General features: G+C 47.3%; 2 protein-coding genes and 1 long non-coding RNA gene across 4 annotated transcripts in view; 2 read left to right on the forward strand and 1 right to left on the reverse strand.

The window, feature by feature from the left end:
* Positions 1 to 14,359, forward strand: part of LOC124020075 (periphilin-1-like) — a 37,310-nt gene extending 22,951 nt beyond the window's left edge. The window contains exons 5-6 of the mRNA XM_046335484.1: positions 2,212 to 2,343; positions 13,539 to 14,359. Of these exons, the coding sequence (XP_046191440.1) occupies positions 2,212 to 2,343; positions 13,539 to 13,742 (336 nt within the window). The 3' untranslated portion in view covers positions 13,743 to 14,359. The remainder of the gene's footprint in view (positions 1 to 2,211; positions 2,344 to 13,538) is intronic.
* On the forward strand, positions 6,271 to 7,239 carry LOC124020071. The gene is made up of 3 exons (XR_006835897.1): positions 6,271 to 6,428; positions 6,511 to 6,816; positions 6,884 to 7,239. It is a non-coding gene; the product is annotated as an uncharacterized LOC124020071 (long non-coding RNA).
* Positions 14,360 to 17,483: 3,124 nt separating the features above from the next.
* LOC124020069 (prickle-like protein 1) overlaps positions 17,484 to 19,269 on the reverse strand; it is a 72,929-nt gene continuing 71,143 nt past the window's right edge. For both annotated transcript variants that reach the window (XM_046335482.1, XM_046335481.1), the window contains exon 8: positions 17,484 to 19,193. In XM_046335482.1, the coding sequence (XP_046191438.1) occupies positions 18,268 to 19,193 (926 nt within the window). In that variant the 3' untranslated portion in view covers positions 17,484 to 18,267. The remainder of the gene's footprint in view (positions 19,194 to 19,269) is intronic.

A 19,269-nucleotide genomic window follows, 5' to 3' on the forward strand; every position in this document is an offset into this window, starting at 1 on the left:
AGAGAGAGAGAGCGGAGAGGGGTAGAGAGAGGGAGACCCAGAGAGAGCGAGAGGCGGAGAGGGGTAGAGAGAGAGTTCTACCCAGGTTAAGGGGTACCAGAGAGAGACGGAGACCCAGGGAGAGATAGAGACCACCACGGAGAGGGGTAGTTCGAGAGGCGGAGAGGGGTAGAGAGACGGAGAGGGGTAGAGAGAGAGAGAGACGGAGACCCAGAGAGAGAGAGACCGGAGAGGGTAGAGAGAGCGAGACCACGGAGACCCAGAGAGTTCGGAGAGGGGTAGAGAGGGGTAGAGAGACCAGACCCAGGGTAGAGAGAGAGAGCGGAGAGGGGTAGAGAGAGACGGAGAGGGTAGAGAGACGGAGAGGGGTAGAGAGAGAGACGGAGAGGGGTAGTAGAGAGAGAGACCCAGGGTAGAGAGAGAGAGACCACCGGAGAGGGGTAGAGAGAGAGACGGAGAGGGTAGAGAGAGCGAGAGGCGGAGAGGGGTAGAGAAGAGAGACGGAGAGGGGTAGAGAGAGAGCGGAGAGAGGGGTAGAGAGAGACGGAGAGGGGTAGAGAGACGGAGAGGGGTAGAGAGAGAGCGGAGAGGGGTAGTAGAGAGAGACGGAGAGGGGTTTTATTTAAGAGAGAGAGGGTAGAGAGGACGGAGGGTAGAGAGACTGATGGAGGGGTAGTAGAGAGAGATGGAGGGGTAGAGAGACAGATGGAGGGAGAGACTGATGGAGGGGTAGAGAGACTGATGGAGGGGTAGAGAGACTGATGGAGGGGTAGAGAGACTGATGGAGGGGTAGAGAGACTGATGGAGGGGTAGAGAGACTGATGGAGGGGTAGAGAGACTGATGGAGGGGTAGAGACTGATGGGAGGGGGTAGAGAGACTGATGGAGGGGTAGAGAGACTGATGGAGGGCATCTAGAGAGACTGATGGAGGGGTAGAGAGAGAGATGGAGGGGTGATGGAGGGGTAGAGAGACTGATGGAGGGGTAGAGAGACTGATGGAGGGGTAGAGAGACTGATGGAGGGGTAGAGAGACTGATGGAGGGGTAGAGAGACTGATGGAGGGGTAGAGAGACTGATGGAGGGGTAGAGAGACTGATGGAGGGGTAGAGAGACTGATGGAGGGGTAGAGAGACTGATGGAGGGGTAGAGAGATGGAGGGGTAGAGAGACTGATGGAGGGGTAGAGACTGATGGAGGGGTAGAGAGACTGATGGAGGGGTAGAGAGACTGATGGAGGGGTAGAGAGACTGATGGAGGGGTAGAGAGACTGATGGAGGGGTAGAGAGACTGATGGAGGGGTAGAGAGACTGATGGAGGGGTAGAGAGACAGAGTGAAAGGGGTAGAGAGACAGAGTGAAAGGGGTAGAGAGACAGAGTGAAAGGGGTAGAGAGACAGAGTGAAAGGGGTAGAGAGACAGAGTGAAAGGGGTAGAGAGACAGAGTGAGAGGGGTAGAGAGACTGAGAGTGAGAGGGGTAGAGAGACTGAGAGTGAGAGGGGTAGAGAGACTGAGGCAGAGATGAGAGACGAAGAGGGGTAGAGAGAGAGAGAGACGAAGAGGGGTAGAGAGAGAGACGAAGAGGAGTAGAGAGAGAGACGAAGAGGGGAGAGAGAGCGAGAGCGAGAGAGAGACACGGAGAGGAGTAGAGAGAGATCCAGCAGTATAGAAGCAATGATCTAAGTTGGCCTCGTTTTCTCCCTGTCTTAGTCTCTGACACATGGGGGGCCAGACTGTTATACCCAGTGGGGGAGGGATAATGCTGTTGGCTGGCTGATCTCTCTATACTAAAGAGGGTTAATTGGAGCTCTGCTGTGTGATTTGATCACCATACATCTCATTTTGTTTTGGGGTTTATTTGAACTTTTCCCATGATGCACAAATGCAGAGTCTCGCTGAGCCCTAAAAGTAGGGAATGCTCCACTTCGATGCTGACCAGAGCACTGTGTGTGTTTTGACTCTCTGGACATGACCACACTGTTTGAGGGGATCACCCATATCGATTCACTGGCATTGATAGCAGAGTGGACAATGTAGAAGGACTTTATGCTTAAAACAGTTATGTTTTTTGTCTTAAATTGATCACTTAAAATAGACCCTTGAATAATAATGAAATAAATGAATATAAAAGCTTGGGATGAATCGGTTTTCAGAAATCCTTCTTCCAGCCAGCGGAGCGACCCAGGACACCATCTCTCTCTGTCTCTCTCCCCAGGAGGAGGCTCATGTCCTAGAGTGGGATCGTGAGGAGGGCCTGCCCCCCATCGATGAGACCCCCAAGACCCAGGATGACTTCCAGGAGCGCCGAGCGCAGGCCATCGGAGCCAAGGCCCGGGAAATAGAGCAGGTACCCAACACAGCCATGTCTCTGGTGTGGTGAGCCCACACACACACTTCAGCCCAACACAGCCATGTCTCTGGTGTGGTGAGCCCACACACACACTTCAGCCCAACACAGCCATGTCTCTGGCGTGGTGAGCCCACACACACACTTCAGGTTATTTATCATATGTATAATGATACAGACACGTCACATTAAACAGTCAGGTCATCTGGTCTGGAAATGTGGAATTCAGGCCTGGAGTTTTTCCTTATCCGGTCATCTGAAGCAGGAGAAACTCCTGGGCCGAGTCATGGTTTCTTATCAGTGTATTACTGCAAACAGCCAGATGTCCATACATACCAGGTTTATATACCACCCCCACCCAGCCTAGTTCTACCCAGGTTAATATACCACCCCCACCCAGCCTAGTTCTACCCAGGTTAATATACCACCCCCACCCAGCCTAGTTCTACCCAGGTTAATATACCACCCCCACCCAGCCTAGTTCTACCCAGGTTTATATACCACCCCCACCCAGCCTAATTCTACCCAGGTTTATATACCACCCCCACCCAGCCTAATTCTACCCAGGTTAATATACCACCCCCACCCAGCCTAGTTCTACCCAGGTTAATATACCACCCCCACCCAGCCTAGTTCTACCCAGGTTTATATACCACCCCCACCCAGCCTAATTCTACCCAGGTTTATATACCACCCCCACCCAGCCTAATTCTACCCAGGTTTATATACCACCAGTCTAGTTCTACCCAGGTTTATATACCACCCCCACCCAGCCTAATTCTACCCAGGTTAACATACCACCAGTCTAGTTCTACCCAGGTTACCATACCACCAGCCTAGTTCTACCCAGGTTTATATACCACCAGTCTAGTTCTACCCAGGTTTATATACCACCCCCACCCAGCCTAGTTCTACCCAGGTTTATATACCACCCCCACCCAGCCTAATTCTACCCAGGTTAACATACCACCAGTCTAGTTCTACCCAGGTTAATATACCACCAGTCCAGTTCAACCCAGGTTAACATACCACCAGTCTAGTTCTACCCAGGTTAACATACCACCAGTCTAGTTCTACCCAGGTTTATATACCTTCAGTTCTACCCAGGTTAACATACAACCAGTCTAGTTCTATCCAGGTTAATATACCACCACCACCACCCAGCCTAGTTCTACCCAGGTTAACATACCACCAGTCTAGTTCTACCCAGGTTTATATACCTTCAGTTCTACCCAGGTTAACATACAACCAGTCTAGTTCTATCCAGGTTAATATACCACCACCACCACCCAGCCTAGTTCTACCCAGGTTAACATGCCACCCCCACCCAGCCTAGTTCTACCCAGGTTAACATACCACCCCCACCCAGCCTAGTTCTACCCAGGTTAACATACCACCCCCACCCAGCCTAGTTCTACCCAGGTTAACATACCACCACCACCCAGCCTAGTTCTACCCAGGTTAACATACCACCACCACCACCCAGTCTAGTTCTACCCAGGTTAACATACCACCACCACCCAGTCTAGTTCTACCCAGGTTAATATACCACCACCATCCAGCCTAGTTCTACCCAGGTTAACATGCCACCACCACCCAGTCGAGTTCTACCCAGGTTAATATACCACCACCACCCAGCCTAGTTCTATCCAGGTTAACATGCCACCACCACCCAGTCTAGTTCTACCCAGATTAATATACCACCACCACCACCCAGCCTAGTTCTACCCAGGTTAACATACCACCCCCACCCAGCCTAGTTCTACCCAGGTTAACATACCACCCCCACCCAGCCTAGTTCTACCCAGGTTAACATACCACCACCACCCAGCCTAGTTCTACCCAGGTTAACATACCACCACCACCCAGCCTAGTTCTACCCAGGTTAACATACCACCACCACCCAGTCTAGTTCTACCCAGGTTAACATGCCACCACCACCCAGTCTAGTTCTACCCAGATTAATATACCACCACCACCACCCAGCCTAGTTCTACCCAGGTTAACATGCCACCCCCACCCAGCCTAGTTCTACCCAGGTTAACATACCACCCCCACCCAGCCTAGTTCTACCCAGGTTAACATACCACCCCCACCCAGCCTAGTTCTACCCAGGTTAACATACCACCACCACCCAGCCTAGTTCTACCCAGGTTAACATACCACCACCACCCAGTCTAGAAGGGGTGGGATAGAAAGCACCTGAGGCGTATGTTTTTCATTAATTTTTTTATTTAACCAGACAAGTCATTTAAGAACAAATTATTATTTACAATGACGGTCTAGTAACAGTTACTGGCTGTTGTTCAGGGGCAGATTGAAAGATTTGTACCTTGTCAGCTTTGGGATTTAATCTAGCAATCTTTCGGTTAGTGGCCCAATACTCTACCCACTAGGCTACCTGCCGCCCCATGTGTGTGTATGTGTTGTCCTATGCTCCCAGTGAGATAATTAAGGGCATCTGTGCTGTTCTACTGAGTTCATTAAATCTGAGTGTCCTCCTGGGGTAGAGACCTAACACACACAGAGCCCTTCTGTAGAGCTGCACCTCAGAGCAAGACCCTTACAACAGCCATTTAATGTCCTCTTCCCTCAGAGAAAAAAAGCATGTTTGAGGGGCCATAGTAAGGATCCTGTCGTTAAACATAGCTCTCCTCTAGGTCTAGTAGGGGGAACACATCTGGTCAGCTCTCCTCTAGGTCTAGTCAGGGGAACACATCTGGTCAGCTCTCCTCTAGGTCTAGTCGGGGAACACATCTGGTCAGCTCTCCTCTAGGTAGGGAACACATCTGGTCAGCTCTCCTCTATCTGGTCAGCTCTCCTCTAGGTCTAGGGGAACACATCTGGTCAGCTCTCCTCTAGGTCTAGTCTAGGGGGAACACATCTGGTCAGCTCTCCTCTAGGTCTAGTAGGGGAACACATCTGGTCAGCTCTCCTCTAGGTCTAGTCGGGGAACACATCTGGTCAGCTCTCCTCTAGGTCTAGTCGGGGAACACATCTAGGTCTAGGTAGGGGAACACATCTGGTCAGCTCTCCTCTAGGTCTAGTCGGGGAACACATCTGGTCAGCTCTCCTCTAGGTCTAGTCGGGGAACACATCTGGTCAGCTCTCCTCTAGGTCTAGTAGGGGAACACATCTGGTCAGCTCTCCTCTAGGTCTAGTAGGGGAACACATCTGGTCAGCTCTCCTCTAGGTCTAGTAGGGGAACACATCTGGTCAGCTCTCCTCTAGGTCTAGTCGGGGAACACATCTGGTCAGCTCTCCTCTAGGTCTAGTCGGGGAACACATCTGGTCAGCTCTCTAGGTCTAGTCGGGGAACACAGGTCTAGGTCTAGTCGGGGAACACATCTGGTCAGGGGAACACATCTGGTCAGCTCTCAGCTCTCCTCTAGGTCTAGTCGGGGAACACATCTGGTCAGCTCTCCTCTAGGTCTAGTCGGGGAACACATCTGGTCAGCTCTCCTCTAGGTCTAGTCGGGGAACACATCTGGTCAGGAAGGTCTAGTCGGGGAACACATCTGGTCAGCTCTCCTCTAGGTCTAGTCGGGGAACACATCTGGTCAGCTCTCCTCTCGGGGAACACATCTGGGTCTAGTCGGGGAACACATCTGGTCAGCTCTCCTCTAGGTCTAGTCGGGGAACACATCTGGTCAGCTCTCTAGGTCTAGTCGGGGAACACATCTGGTCAGCTCTCCTCTAGGTCTAGTCGGGGAACACATCTGGTCAGCTCTCCTCTAGGTCTAGTCGGGGAACACATCTGGTCAGCTCTCCTCTAGGTCTAGTCTGAACACATCTGGTCAGCTCTCCTCTAGGTCTAGTCGGGGAACACATCTGGTCAGCTCTCTAGGTCTCTAGGTCTAGTCGGGGGAACACATCTGGTCAGCTCTCTCTAGGTCTAGTCTAGGGGAACACATCTGGTCAGCTCTCCTCTAGGTCTAGTAGGGGAACACATCTGGTCAGCTCTCCTCTAGGTCTAGTCGGGGAACACATCTGGTCAGCTCTCCTCTAGGTCTAGTCGGGGAACACATCTGGTCAGCTCTCCTCTAGGTCTAGTCGGGGAACACATCTGGTCAGCTCTCCTCTAGGTCTAGTCTGAACACATCTGGTCATCTGGTCTCTCCTCTAGGTCTAGTCATCTGGGAACACATCTGGTCAGCTCTCCTCTAGGTCTAGTCGGGGAACACATCTGGTCAGCTCTCCTCTAGGTCTAGTCGGGGAACACATCTGGTCAGCTCTCCTCTAGGTCTAGTAGGGGAACACATCTGGTCAGCTCTCCTCTAGGTCTAGTAGGGGAACACATCTGGTCAGCTCTCCTCTAGGTCTAGTCGGGGAACACATCTGGTCAGCTCTCCTCTAGGTCTAGTCGGGGAACACATCTGGTCAGCTCTCCTCTAGGTCTAGTCAGGGGAACACATCTGGTCAGCTCTCCTCTAGGTCTAGTAGGGGGAACACATCTGGTCAGCTCTCCTCTAGGTCTAGTCGGGGAACACATCTGGTCAGCTCTCCTCTAGGGGAACACATCTGGTCAGCTCTCCTCTAGGTCTAGTAGGGGAACACATCTGGTCAGCTCTCCTCTAGGTCTAGTAGGGGAACACATCTGGTCAGCTCTCCTCTAGGTCTAGTAGGGGAACACATCTGGTCAGCTCTCCTCTAGGTCTAGTCGGGGAACACATCTGGTCAGCTCTCCTCTAGGTCTAGTAGGGGAACACATCTGGTCAGCTCTCCTCTAGGTCTAGTCGGGGAACACATCTGGTCAGCTCTCCTCTAGGTCTAGTCGGGGAACACATCTGGTCAGCTCTCCTCTAGGTCTAGTCGGGGAACACATCTGGTCAGCTCTCCTCTAGGTCTAGTCTGAACACATCTGGTCAGCTCTCCTCTAGGTCTAGTCGGGGAACACATCTGGGGAACACATCTGGTCAGCTCTCCTCTAGGTCTAGTCGGGGAACACATCTGGTCAGCTCTCCTCTAGGTCTAGTCGGGGAACACATCTGGTCAGCTCTCCTCTAGGTCTAGTCGGGGAACACATCTGGTCAGCTCTCCTCTAGGTCTAGTCGGGGGGAACAGTCGGGGAACACATCTGGTCAGCTCTCCTCTAGGTCAGTCGGGGAACACATCTGGTCAGCTCTCCTCTAGGTCAGCTCTCCTCTAGGTCTAGTAGGGGAACACATCTGGTCAGCTCTCCTCTAGGTCTAGTAGGGGAACACATCTGGTCAGCTCTCCTCTAGGTCTAGTAGGGGGAACACATCTGGTCAGCTCTCCTCTAGGTCTAGTCGGGGAACACATCTGGTCAGCTCTCCTCTAGGTCTAGTAGGGGAACACATCTGGTCAGCTCTCCTCTAGGTCTAGTAGGGGAACACATCTGGTCAGCTCTCCTCTAGGTCTAGTAGGGGGAACACATCTAGCATTAAATTAATAATACAATTTTACGTTTATGTTGAAAGCAATATCTTTGTGTGACGTTGATTATTGAAGCGTAGTATGTCTTGTCCTCACTGCAAACTGAGAGTGAAATAGACAGTGAGATTTCAATAGAAATATAATTTTCTGTGTGTTTTGAAGCGTAGGCGGTATGTGATGTGCTGGCCTACTATTCCTGAGCACACTGGGCCTCCCTCAACAACATCTGTTGATTTCGTCTGAGGTTTCACCTTGCTGCTCATTCCACATCAAGTGATTGAAGTGTGTGTTTAGGTCCTCAGATCATACATAGTTAAGTGACCCAGCATGGAAGCCTTTCAAGAAACGACCTCCTTATTTCACATTAGAAAGGTCTGTGAAGTGGGGCTCTCCACTGCAGTAATGGTTAGCCGCTCAACAAGTGTCAAGCAGATGCCACACACACACACACACACACACACACACACACACACACACACACACACACACACACACACACACACACACACACACACACACACACACACACACACACACACACACACACACACACACACACACACACATTCAGAGAGAGAGAGAGATGTTTATTTTCCCTCCACAATCTGGTCCAGACATCTCTTCCATTGTACACTTACACTGGCTCCCTCTACCCTTTTCACATATCACCTGTCGTCCCATATAGCCTACTGTGTTTGTGTAGCAAAGTGAAATTGGACTAAATTCCACCTCCATGGCCTTCTCACTGTAGAGGAGGAGGAAGATGAGGCATATGAATGGCATTGACTTTGGCAGAGCTACCAGCTTAGCTCACTTCCATGGACTGGTTAAAAGGCAGAAAGGCATGGCTGGCATCCAGCTTCTATAGGGCCTATTCATCATCGTCTGGAATGCGGCACCAGACTAAGGCCCTATTCCCTTTAAAGTGCACTACCAGGGAGCCATTTGGGACACTGGTTTGAGGTAGACCATACCCCTCATAACCTGAAGCTGGTAGCATGTTTTGATTCATTAGCAACCTTTTAAGCTCCAGAGCCACACTGTGTGGCCTCTCCTCCTCCTCAGCCCCCAGGCTCTAATCAGAGCGGGGCTGTGGCCCCTGTCTCTGTGTCCCGGCTGGATCCCCTCCCTGTCCTTCCGGTATGCAGTATCTCTCTGATCCACAGCCCAGAGATCAGACCCTGCACTCCTACCGGTCGACGACTCCATGCTGAAAGCAATAGGCTCAACAACAGGACCCAAACCCACAGCCAACCACACCTCCAGTGGTCAAGAGCAACTTCCTCCCTGTTTGGGTAATGGGTTCAAGGGTTACACAGGAAGTATGTGAAAGTACAGCATGCTCTATGAAATGCGTTGTTAGGAGTTGGAACATGGCACTTCCTGCTTTGGACTGATTGGCTCTTCCTGTTATCAACAACTTAATTCCGTACACTTTCAGTGTAGCCTACCTGTGAATCTAAACCGCTCATGGTGTAGTAACTAAGGAGTTGAAGTTGGAAATACAGTCACTATGTTGCCTGACCATCTCCGTTACTATAGAACTAACAATACAGCCTTAACACAATGCAGTGCTGATTATCACAGTCATGTACGTGTGTGAATGGGTAGGGCTCTTAACTAACATACATATGATATCGGGAGGCAGGATAGCCTAGTGGTTAGAGTGTTGGACTAGTAACCGGAAGTTCAAATCCCCGAGCTGACAAGGTACAAATCTGTCGTTCTGCCCCTGAACAGGCAACCCACTGTTTCTAGGCCATCATTGAAAATAAGAATTTGTTCTTAACTGACTTGCCGAGTTAAATAAAGGTAAAATCAAATAAAAAATATCATAGCCATTAGAGGTTTCAAGCGATGTCATTATCATGGCCTCTGCCTTCCTTACAGAGCCTGGCTCTAGTCCATAACCGGCAACATTGTGATTGGCTAAAAATAGCCAGGAAGTGAAAAATGCCTAGCAGTACAGTAGCAACTGTTAATGGGGTTGGGTTGGGTGGAGGACTGAGGTTGTGTCCCAAATGGCACCCTGTTCCCTACATGGCCCTATGGGTCTTGGTCTAAAATAGTGCACTGGATAGGGTGCCATTTGGGATGCCTCCTGACTGTAACCTGGCTTAGATGTCCTCATCTGACCCCCCCCTCCCCAACCTTCACATTCCTGCCCAGCCAAACTCAGCTGTGGTTCGTCTTCAACTCCAGCACGCACCCACTCACTCCCCCAGGCCTGTTAGCTTCCTGTATCGGCCTGGCGTATCGAGCCCTAGAATCCAGATAATTAATCATCTAGTTTAAATTGGACTAAATCTATATTTGACCTAAACTCAACCTTGTGTCCTGATGACTTTCTGCTTGGTCTAATGAGCGTTAGTGAATGAATGAATTACATTTTATTATCGTGTCAAATCGCCAGTTGGTAACCCGTCCCTTATGAGATTGTCACATAAACAAACATTACAATACTTTAATGTGATAATTCTTCTTCCAGTGTGCAGTGCACATCACATCGAGTGAAACAAATAAAATATAAATCAATCCATAATAAATAGTAAATAACGTTATCCAACCAATACTTACATCACTAGAGCAGTAAAATATCTACATCTAGAAACATCTAGTTCACCTCACTGTTCACACAGGACAGGAGCCATTAGGAGAGAGAAGATTAGTGGTAGTTCACCTCACTGTTCACACAGGACAGGAGCCAGTAGGAGAGAGAAGATTAGTGGTAGTTCACCTCACTGTTCACACAGGACAGGAGCCAGTAGGAGAGAGAAGATTAGTGGTAGTTCACCTCACTGTTCACACAGGACAGGAGCCAGTAGGAGAGAGAAGATTAGTGATAGTTCACCTCACTGTTCACACAGGACAGGAGCCAGTAGGAGAGAGAAGATTAGTGGTAGTTCACCTCACTGTTCACACAGGACAGGAGCCAGTAGGAGAGAGAAGATTAGTGATAGTTCACCTCACTGTTCACACAGGACAGGAGCCAGTAGGAGAGAGAAGATTAGTGGTAGTTCACCTCACTGTTCACACAGGACAGGAGCCAGTAGGAGAGAGAAGATTAGTGATAGTTCACCTCACTGTTCACACAGGACAGGAGCCAGTAGGAGAGAGAAGATTAGTTATAGTTCACCTCACTGTTCACACAGGACAGGAGCCAGTAGGAGAGAGAAGATTAGTGATAGTTCACCTCACTGTTCACACAGGACAGGAGCCAGTAGAGAGAAGATTAGTTATAGTTCACCTCACTGTTCACACAGGACAGGAGCCAGTAGGAGAGAGAAGATTATAGTTCACCTCACTGTTCACACAGGACAGGAGCCAGTAGGAGAGAGAAGATTAGTGGTAGTTCACCTCACTGTTCACACAGGACAGGAGCCAGTAGGAGAGAGAAGATTAGTGATAGTTCACCAGTAGGAGAGAGAAGATTAGTGATAGTTCACTGTTCACACAGGACAGGAGCCAGTAGGGAGAGAGAAGATTAGTGATAGTTCACCTCACTGTTCACACAGGACAGGAGCCAGTAGGAGAGAGAAGATTAGTGGTAGTTCACCTCACTGTTCACACAGGACAGGAGCCAGTAGGAGAGAGAAGATTAGTGGTAGTTCACCTCACTGTTCACACAGGACAGGAGCCAGTAGGAGAGAGAAGATTAGTGGTAGTTCACCTCACTGTTCACACAGGACAGGAGCCAGTAGGAGAGAGAAGATTAGTGATAGTTCACCTCACTGTTCACACAGGACAGGAGCCAGTAGGAGAGAGAAGATTAGTGGTAGTTCACCTCACTGTTCACACAGGACAGGAGCCAGTAGGAGAGAGAAGATTAGTGGTAGTTCACCTCACTGTTCACACAGGACAGGAGCCAGTAGGAGAGAGAAGATTAGTGGTAGTTCACCTCACTGTTCACACAGGACAGGAGCCAGTAGGAGAGAGAAGATTAGTGGTAGTTCACCTCACTGTTCACACAGGACAGGAGCCAGTAGGAGAGAGAAGATTAGTGGTAGTTCACCTCACTGTTCACACAGGACAGGAGCCAGTAGGAGAGAGAAGATTAGTGATAGTTCACCTCACTGTTCACACAGGACAGGAGCCAGTAGGAGAGAGAAGATTAGTGGTAGTTCACCTCACTGTTCACACAGGACAGGAGCCAGTAGGAGAGAGAAGATTAGTGGTAGTTCACCTCACTGTTCACACAGGACAGGAGCCAGTAGGAGAGAGAGATGATTACACAGATCCACAAAGAATTCAACAGAAATAAATGTTTTTGATAAACTCCCATATCTACTGGGTGAAATACCTCAGCGTGCCATCACAGCAGCAAGATCTGTTTCCACAAGAAAATGGCAACCAGTGAAGAACAAACACCATTGTAAATACAACCCATATTTATGCTTATTTATTTTCCCCGGTACTTTAACTATTTTCACATAATATGAAGTTTTATGTCTATTATTTTGGAACTTTTGTGAGTGTAATGTTTACTGTACATTTTTTTGATTATTCCACTTTTCATTATTATCTATTTCACTTGCTTTGGCAACGTTAACATATGTTTCCCATGTCAATAAAGCCCTTGAATTGAATAGAGAGAGAGACATAAAAAGAGAGCAAGATAAGAGAGCGAGTAGAGGAGAAAGGGAATATAGAGTGACAGGTCTGTTTCCTACAGGCCTGACAGTGACTCACCTCTTATAGCTGCAGACTCAGAGGCCCTGGGAAAAGGACTGTAGCTGGAAGCTAAACTACTCTGGACAGCATAGCCCTGTGCTGTCAGACAGCTCACAGTGTGCAGTGGAGAGCTGTCAGGGTGTGGTAACCAAGGGCTAGTGAGTGGACCATGTTGGAATGATCTTGACTGCATGTGTTCTCTGCTCCCATGTTGGTCTGTAGAAGGTCACAATTCTAAACAGGCCACTTTTCTCTCTCCTTCTGCATGTTTATGATGAGAACCTTTTCCAGGTGTCACCCTGGGGCAATGGGGTGGACTGTTTTTCATCTTAATGACAGTTCAACAGTGTCTTCTCTTGGTGTTTTCCCTCCGTTATTTAACTCTTTCCTTGTCAGTGCATGTTTCCATTTGTGATTTATCGTGACGGGAAAGATGACAGATTTAAGGCCTTCTTTTATTTAGCTCTTGTAATCCAAATGTCGATGTTGGATTGAATTCATTTTAGCTACGCTAGACAAATCCTCTGATCAAATCATTAGACTGTGCACTAGGGCTGACCTTGTATGACATCCGTAGTGTATTTGCTGTATGGTCTGTGTGAGCCATTGAAGACTAGGTGTGGGGTCAGCAGTTCTCATCAAGGTTTTAACACCTCTCCTCTCATTGTTCCCCTCACACCTGTTACAAGCCCTAGAGCCTCAACTCCTCTACTTTACTGGGTTTTTATTGGCTCCGGGGCCAGGCTAGCCAATAAGAAGGCTTGTGTGCTGACAGGAGACCTGGGTCTACGTGTTAACACAATGAAGTGTGTGTTCACACCAGAGTGTTCTCTTCTCCCTTCGCAGGGCTATTGAACGAGCATGTAGACGTGAGCTAGCTCGGGGCTCATCAGGAAATAGTTTCTGAAACCAGACCCATTTTCCAAGGAAGTACTGATGTTCCTAATCTCTGAAGACCTAGTGCTGTTCATTTGTTCCAGCTCTGTAGTTGAAGATGTTCACTACTTGTTGATCATGTTGTATTAGATTGCACTGACTGAAATTCCTCGTGGATAAGAGCATCTGCTAAATGACCAAAATGAAGTATTATTGGCTCCTGTTTCTGATGTTGTGTTGTTGTTTTCCAGGTGTACCGGCAGGACTGTGAGACGTTTGGCATGGTAGTGAAGATGCTGGTTGCTAAGGACGCCAATCTGGAGAAGCAGCTGCAGACTCCACTCCGAGAGAACCTGGGAGAGATCAGGGAGCGTTGCCTTGACGACCTCAAGCACTTCATCACCGATCTGGATCAGGTGATTGAGGTCGTACGGCAACCGGAACCCTCCGTCTGAGACAGACAGCCAATCGCGTCCCATCTTACTGTAAGGGAGCCAATCAGGTCCAGTCTTTTTTGGGGGCCTCCGGCATACAGTGAGGGCAGGACTCCCAGGGGTCTGCCATGTGTTAAGACTGTGGATATCTTGAGCAGTATTGGCCCCATGTTTTCCCATCTTTCTGGGTTTCAGACCAGACGTGCACCAGGTCACCCATATGTACTGATAATGTCCAGCAGTAATTAGTCCATGTTCTCAAAAACAGTGTTCAAAGTCCTGTTCAGCTACTTCCTCACCACCCGATGAGGGTATTGGTTCTACAATGTCCTTAACAAGTAGAACTGGTATGTCAATTTAGGCTAATAGTTCATCTGGGATTTACTGATTTTAAAACTGTTGTTAACCAGTGTAACCATAGGGACTGGTCATCAGTGTTTTTTACTGAACTGGTAATCTAATGATGATGTGTGAAGTGTTATAGGTCAGTATCTACTGGTACCACAAACAATGCTCTGCTACTACAGTACCAGTCAAAGGTTTGGACACACCTACTCATTCAAGGGTTTTCTTTATTTTTACAATTTTCTACATTGTAGAATAATAGTGAAGACATCAACACTATGAAATAACACATATGGAATCATGTAGCAACCAAGAAAGTGTTAAACAAATAAAAACATTTTATATTTGAGAGTCTTCAAAGTAGCCACCCTTTGCCTTGATGACAGCTTTGCACACTCTTGGTATTCTCTCAACCAGCTTCACCTGAAATGATTTTCCAAAAGTCTTTAAGGAGTTCCCACATATGCTGAGCACTTGTTGGCTGCTTTTCCTTCACTCTGCGGTCGTACTCATCCCAAACCACCTCAATTGGGTAGAGGCTGGGTGATTGTGGAGGCCAGGTCATCTGATACAGCACTGCATCACTCTCCTTGGTCAGATAGTCTTTACACAGCCTGGATGTGTGCTGGGTCATTGTCCTGTTTAAAAACAAATGACAGTCACACTAAGCGCAAACTAGATAGGATGGCATCTGTAGCAAAATGCTGTGGTAACCATGCTGGTTAAGTGTGTCTTGAATTCTAAAATCACAGACAGTGTCACCAACAAAGCACCACCTCCTCCATGCTTCACGGTGGGAATCACACATGTGGAGATCATCCGTTCACCTATTCTGCGTCTCACAACGAAACGGCGGTTGGAGCAAAAAAGCTCAAATTTGGACTCATCAGACCAAAGGACAGATTTCCACCAGTCTAATGTCCATTGCTCGTGTTTTTTGGCCCAAGCAAGTCTCTTCTTATTATTGGAATCCTTTAGTAGTGGTTTCTTTGCAGCAATTCTACCATAAAGGCCTGATTTTATGCAGTCTCCTCTGAACAGTGAATGTTGATGTGTCTGATACTTGAAGCATTTATTTGGTCTGCAATTTCTGAGGCTGGTAACTAATGAATTTATCCTCTGCAGCAGAGGTACCTCTGGGTCTTCCTTTCCTGTGGTGGTTCTCATGAGAGCCAGTTTCATCATAGTGCTTGATGGTTTTTGCGACTGCACTTGAAGAAACTTTAAAAGTTCTTGATGTTTTCCGGATTGACTGACCTTCATGTCTTAAAGTCGTTTCTCTTTGCTTATTTGAGCTCTTCTTGCCATACTATGGACATGGTATTTTACCAAATAGGGCTATCTTCTGTATACCACCCCTACCTTGTCACAACACAGATGATTGGCTCAAACGCATTAAGGAAAGAAATTATACAAATTTACTTCTAACAAAGGCACATCTGTTAATTGAAATGCATTCCAGGTGACTACCTCGTGAAGCTGGTTGAGGGAATGCCAAGAGAGTGCAAAGCTGTCAGAATTGCAAATATACAATATATGTTTTTGTAACACTTTTTTTTGGTTACTACATGATTTCATATGTGTTATTTAATAGTTTTAATGCCTTCGCTATTATTCTACAATGTAGAAAATGGCAAAAATAAAGAAAACCCCAGGAATGAGTAGGTGTGTCCACACTTTTGACTGGTATTGTATGAGTCCAGTTCTTGTTTTATGAACTCTTCCTGCTAGGTACATTTGATTTGAGATTGCTGCAGCTGAAGCAAGACTTTTGGTGCTACTGCCTGGGAGTAGGATTGTGCTACTTGTGTAAAGTCTTGTATTGTCTGAGAATATTCATGTTCTTGCTTTTCTTTTGTATGGAAAATGTGTGAATCTGACTGTGTTCTACTTCAGCCAGTATGGCGCTGGCCTGCTAAGTGGGATTCCATGTTGTGTTTCCTGACAGAGTGTTGTATTCACCATCAGTGCTAATCTGGCTGGGAGAAGAAACAAAACACTTTCTAAACGTCAGATGCTCAACTCAACTTTCTATATGTGGAACTGACACGTCTTTGATGATTTGTGATTTAAAACGATTTTTGAGTGTAACAATAATAAAGATGTTTTTTATTATGTAAACGGTCTAGTAGACTATAGTATCTACCATTCACGTATCAGGTTTGGTTATGTAAACGGTCTAGTAGACTATGTAGTATCTACCATTCACGTATCAGGTTTGGTTATGTAAACGGTCTAGTAGACTGTTCGCTGCTCTGGCCCCCGAATGGTGAAACAAACTCCCTCACGACGCCAGGACAGCGGAGTCAATCACCACCTTCCGGAGACACCTGAAACCCCACCTCTTTAAGGAATACCTAGGATAGGATAAGTAATCCTTCTCACCCCCCTAAAAGATTTAGATGCACTATTGTAAGTGGCTGTTCCACTGGATGTCATAAGGTGAATGCACCAATTTGTAAGTCGCTCTGGATAAGAGCGTCTGCTAAATGACTTAAATGTAATGTAAATGTATGTAGTATCTACCATTCACGTATCAGGTTTGGTTATGTAAACGGTCTAGTAGACTATAGTATCTACCATTCACGTATCAGGTTTGGTTATGTAAACGGTCTAGTAGACTATAGTATCTACCTTTCACGTTTCAGGTTTGGTTATGTAAACGGTCTAGTAGACTGTTCGCTGCTCTCATGGTTTGGTTATGTAAACGGTCTAGTAGTCATCCTTCTCACTAAAAGATTTAGATATATTGTAATCTGTTACCATAAGGTTCACAATTTGTATCAGGTTTCACGTATCAGGTTTGGTTATGTTATGTAAGGTTTGGTTATGTAAACGTCTAGTAGTATAGTATCTACCATTCAGGAATACCTAGGATAGGATAAGTCATCCTTCTCTACCCCCCTAAAAGATTTAGACTATTGGTCTAGGTTTGGTAGACTATAGTATCTACCATTCACGTATCAGGTTTGGTTATGTAAACGGTCTAGTCTAGTAGACTAGGTTTGGTTAGTATCTAGACTATTTCTACCATTCACGTATCAGGTTTGGTTATGTAAACGGTCTAGTAGACTATGTAGTATCTACCTTTACGTATCAGGTTTGGTTATGTAAACGGTCTAGTAGACTATGTAGTATCTACCATTCAGGTTTGGTTATGTATCTAAATCAGGTTTGGTTATGTAAACGGTCTAGTAGACTATAGTATCTACCTTTCACGTATCAGGTTTGGTTATGTAAACGGTCTAGTAGACTATAGTATCTACCATTCACGTATCAGGTTTGGTTCCATACGATGATACTTTGTGGGTCAGTGTTTGGTTTAGGTGCACCGCTTAAACACCAAGTTATTGGCATTGTATATTTGAATATTTACTCTGTCTAAAAACGATACCAAATCAGTTATTCTAGTACATACAAAAAGCTGAAACATTTTCTGAAACGTTTGGTAAGAATATTTATTAAAAGCTTCTTTACATCACATAACAGTTAAGTATTCATGGTACAATGACTTGCGCTGTATAAAGGGCATGTATGGAGAAGAGCTCTGTAATGTAACTGGAGAAGAGCTCTGTAATGTAACTGGAGAAGAGCTTTAACATTGGACATTAACATTGGAATACAGCGAAGACTCAGGGTGGCAATAGTTGGTTTGTTTTTCGTAAAGCCTTGATTTGTTGACAAGTGATGCGTGCAAAATAGCTCTGCTTGTTACTACGACAACAGCTTGCCCCGCCTCCCTACGCCAACTTTGTTTACATCAAAACCAGAAAAATCTTAGTTAAAACTCAGGGATATAAAAATACCAGTATTAACATTTTAACTTAATATACACATTCATATTTTGTACTATTAAATAATTATGTTGGTTAGTCCCTAGACGTCTACTTTACTAACTATTCCTTTCCCTGTCAGCAATAACAATAGTGCATTAATTGCCATTTAATGTACACAATGGTATTGCTGGAATACTTTCAATGGTTTATCATACAATGTATAAAAAAAAATTAAAAAGTGTTTTTTGATGAATTTTATAAAAGGAAAAGGAGAAAATGTCTTCTTTTTTTTGTCTTCTGGTTTGAGTTTTAGACATCCAATAATATGGACAATGTTTTGTCCAGCAAGTCCAACTACAAAGAACTGGTCTCACCTGTCCACAAATGATTAGTGCTGGAAGTAAAACAGCGAATGTACATGTAGATTATGAAATGATGCAGTTCTTGCCTCTGTGACCCTTCTTTCTGGATTTAGTCCGTGAGTCGTTGGGCGACATGGCCGTAACGCGTGTTGGGAAGTCCTCAGTGTAGTACTGATACCTGCTAGGAACCCTGGGCTGGGGAATGAGCTGCCCCAGGAAGTAACCTTCCTCCTCAGAGTCTGAGGAAGAGGAGGAGCAGGTGGAGCACCAGTCTTCCTCGTCAGCGTACAGGCCACCTAGGAAGCGGTCGCGATCCCGGTCACCCAGAGCCTGGAGGGAGTAGTCTGAAGTGGTGTGGGGATAGGTTGGTGGCCTGTGAGCACCAGGGCCAGGTTGGTTGAAGAGGGCCGCGTGGTGTTCCTGAAGGGAACTCAGACCATGTCCCTCGTAGGGCCTCTGCACCCGTTCCTTAGGCAGGAGGTTAAGAGCGTTGTCTGAGCGGGTTCTACGGTTGTGGTGGCGGCCGTGATGGTGCCGGTGTGGCCTTTCGGGGTCCTCGTGGTGGTACACCCTCCGACGCGTCCTCTCACTCTGAGGAGGCTGACGCACCGCCAGGTTCTGGCAAGACCCGTTATCCACCGTGTCCTCAGAGAACTTGACCATCTGCTGGCCAGGTGGCCGTGTGGACTGGGACCTGCTCCTCCTCAACACTGGCAGCTGAAGGTGAGGTGGTGGAACCTCCTGTTTAGGAGGGATGGGTGGGAGGGGCAAAGACACCGGCCCCTGTACCCTCTGCGCCCCCTTCCGCACCTCCTCTTCCTCCTGGTATGCTGCCCCCTCCTGGTGATCCAGAGAGTTGTTGCTGCGGTGGAGCATGGAGGAGTTGAGGGTGCCCATGATGCTCATCTTCTCACAGTCTTCTGGGTCCAGCAGGTTGTGGAGAGAGTAGAGGATCTGACCCTCCTTACTGTCTCCATCCGCTGACGCACCTGGGAGGACAGGACAATATAAAGCTGTGTTACTCGACAGAAGCAGGAAAACAGGAGTTCTTTACTGTAGCTATTT

Source organism: Oncorhynchus gorbuscha, unplaced genomic scaffold (genome assembly GCF_021184085.1).
Source record: "Oncorhynchus gorbuscha isolate QuinsamMale2020 ecotype Even-year unplaced genomic scaffold, OgorEven_v1.0 Un_scaffold_759, whole genome shotgun sequence".
Taxonomy (NCBI): Eukaryota; Metazoa; Chordata; class Actinopteri; order Salmoniformes; family Salmonidae; genus Oncorhynchus; species Oncorhynchus gorbuscha.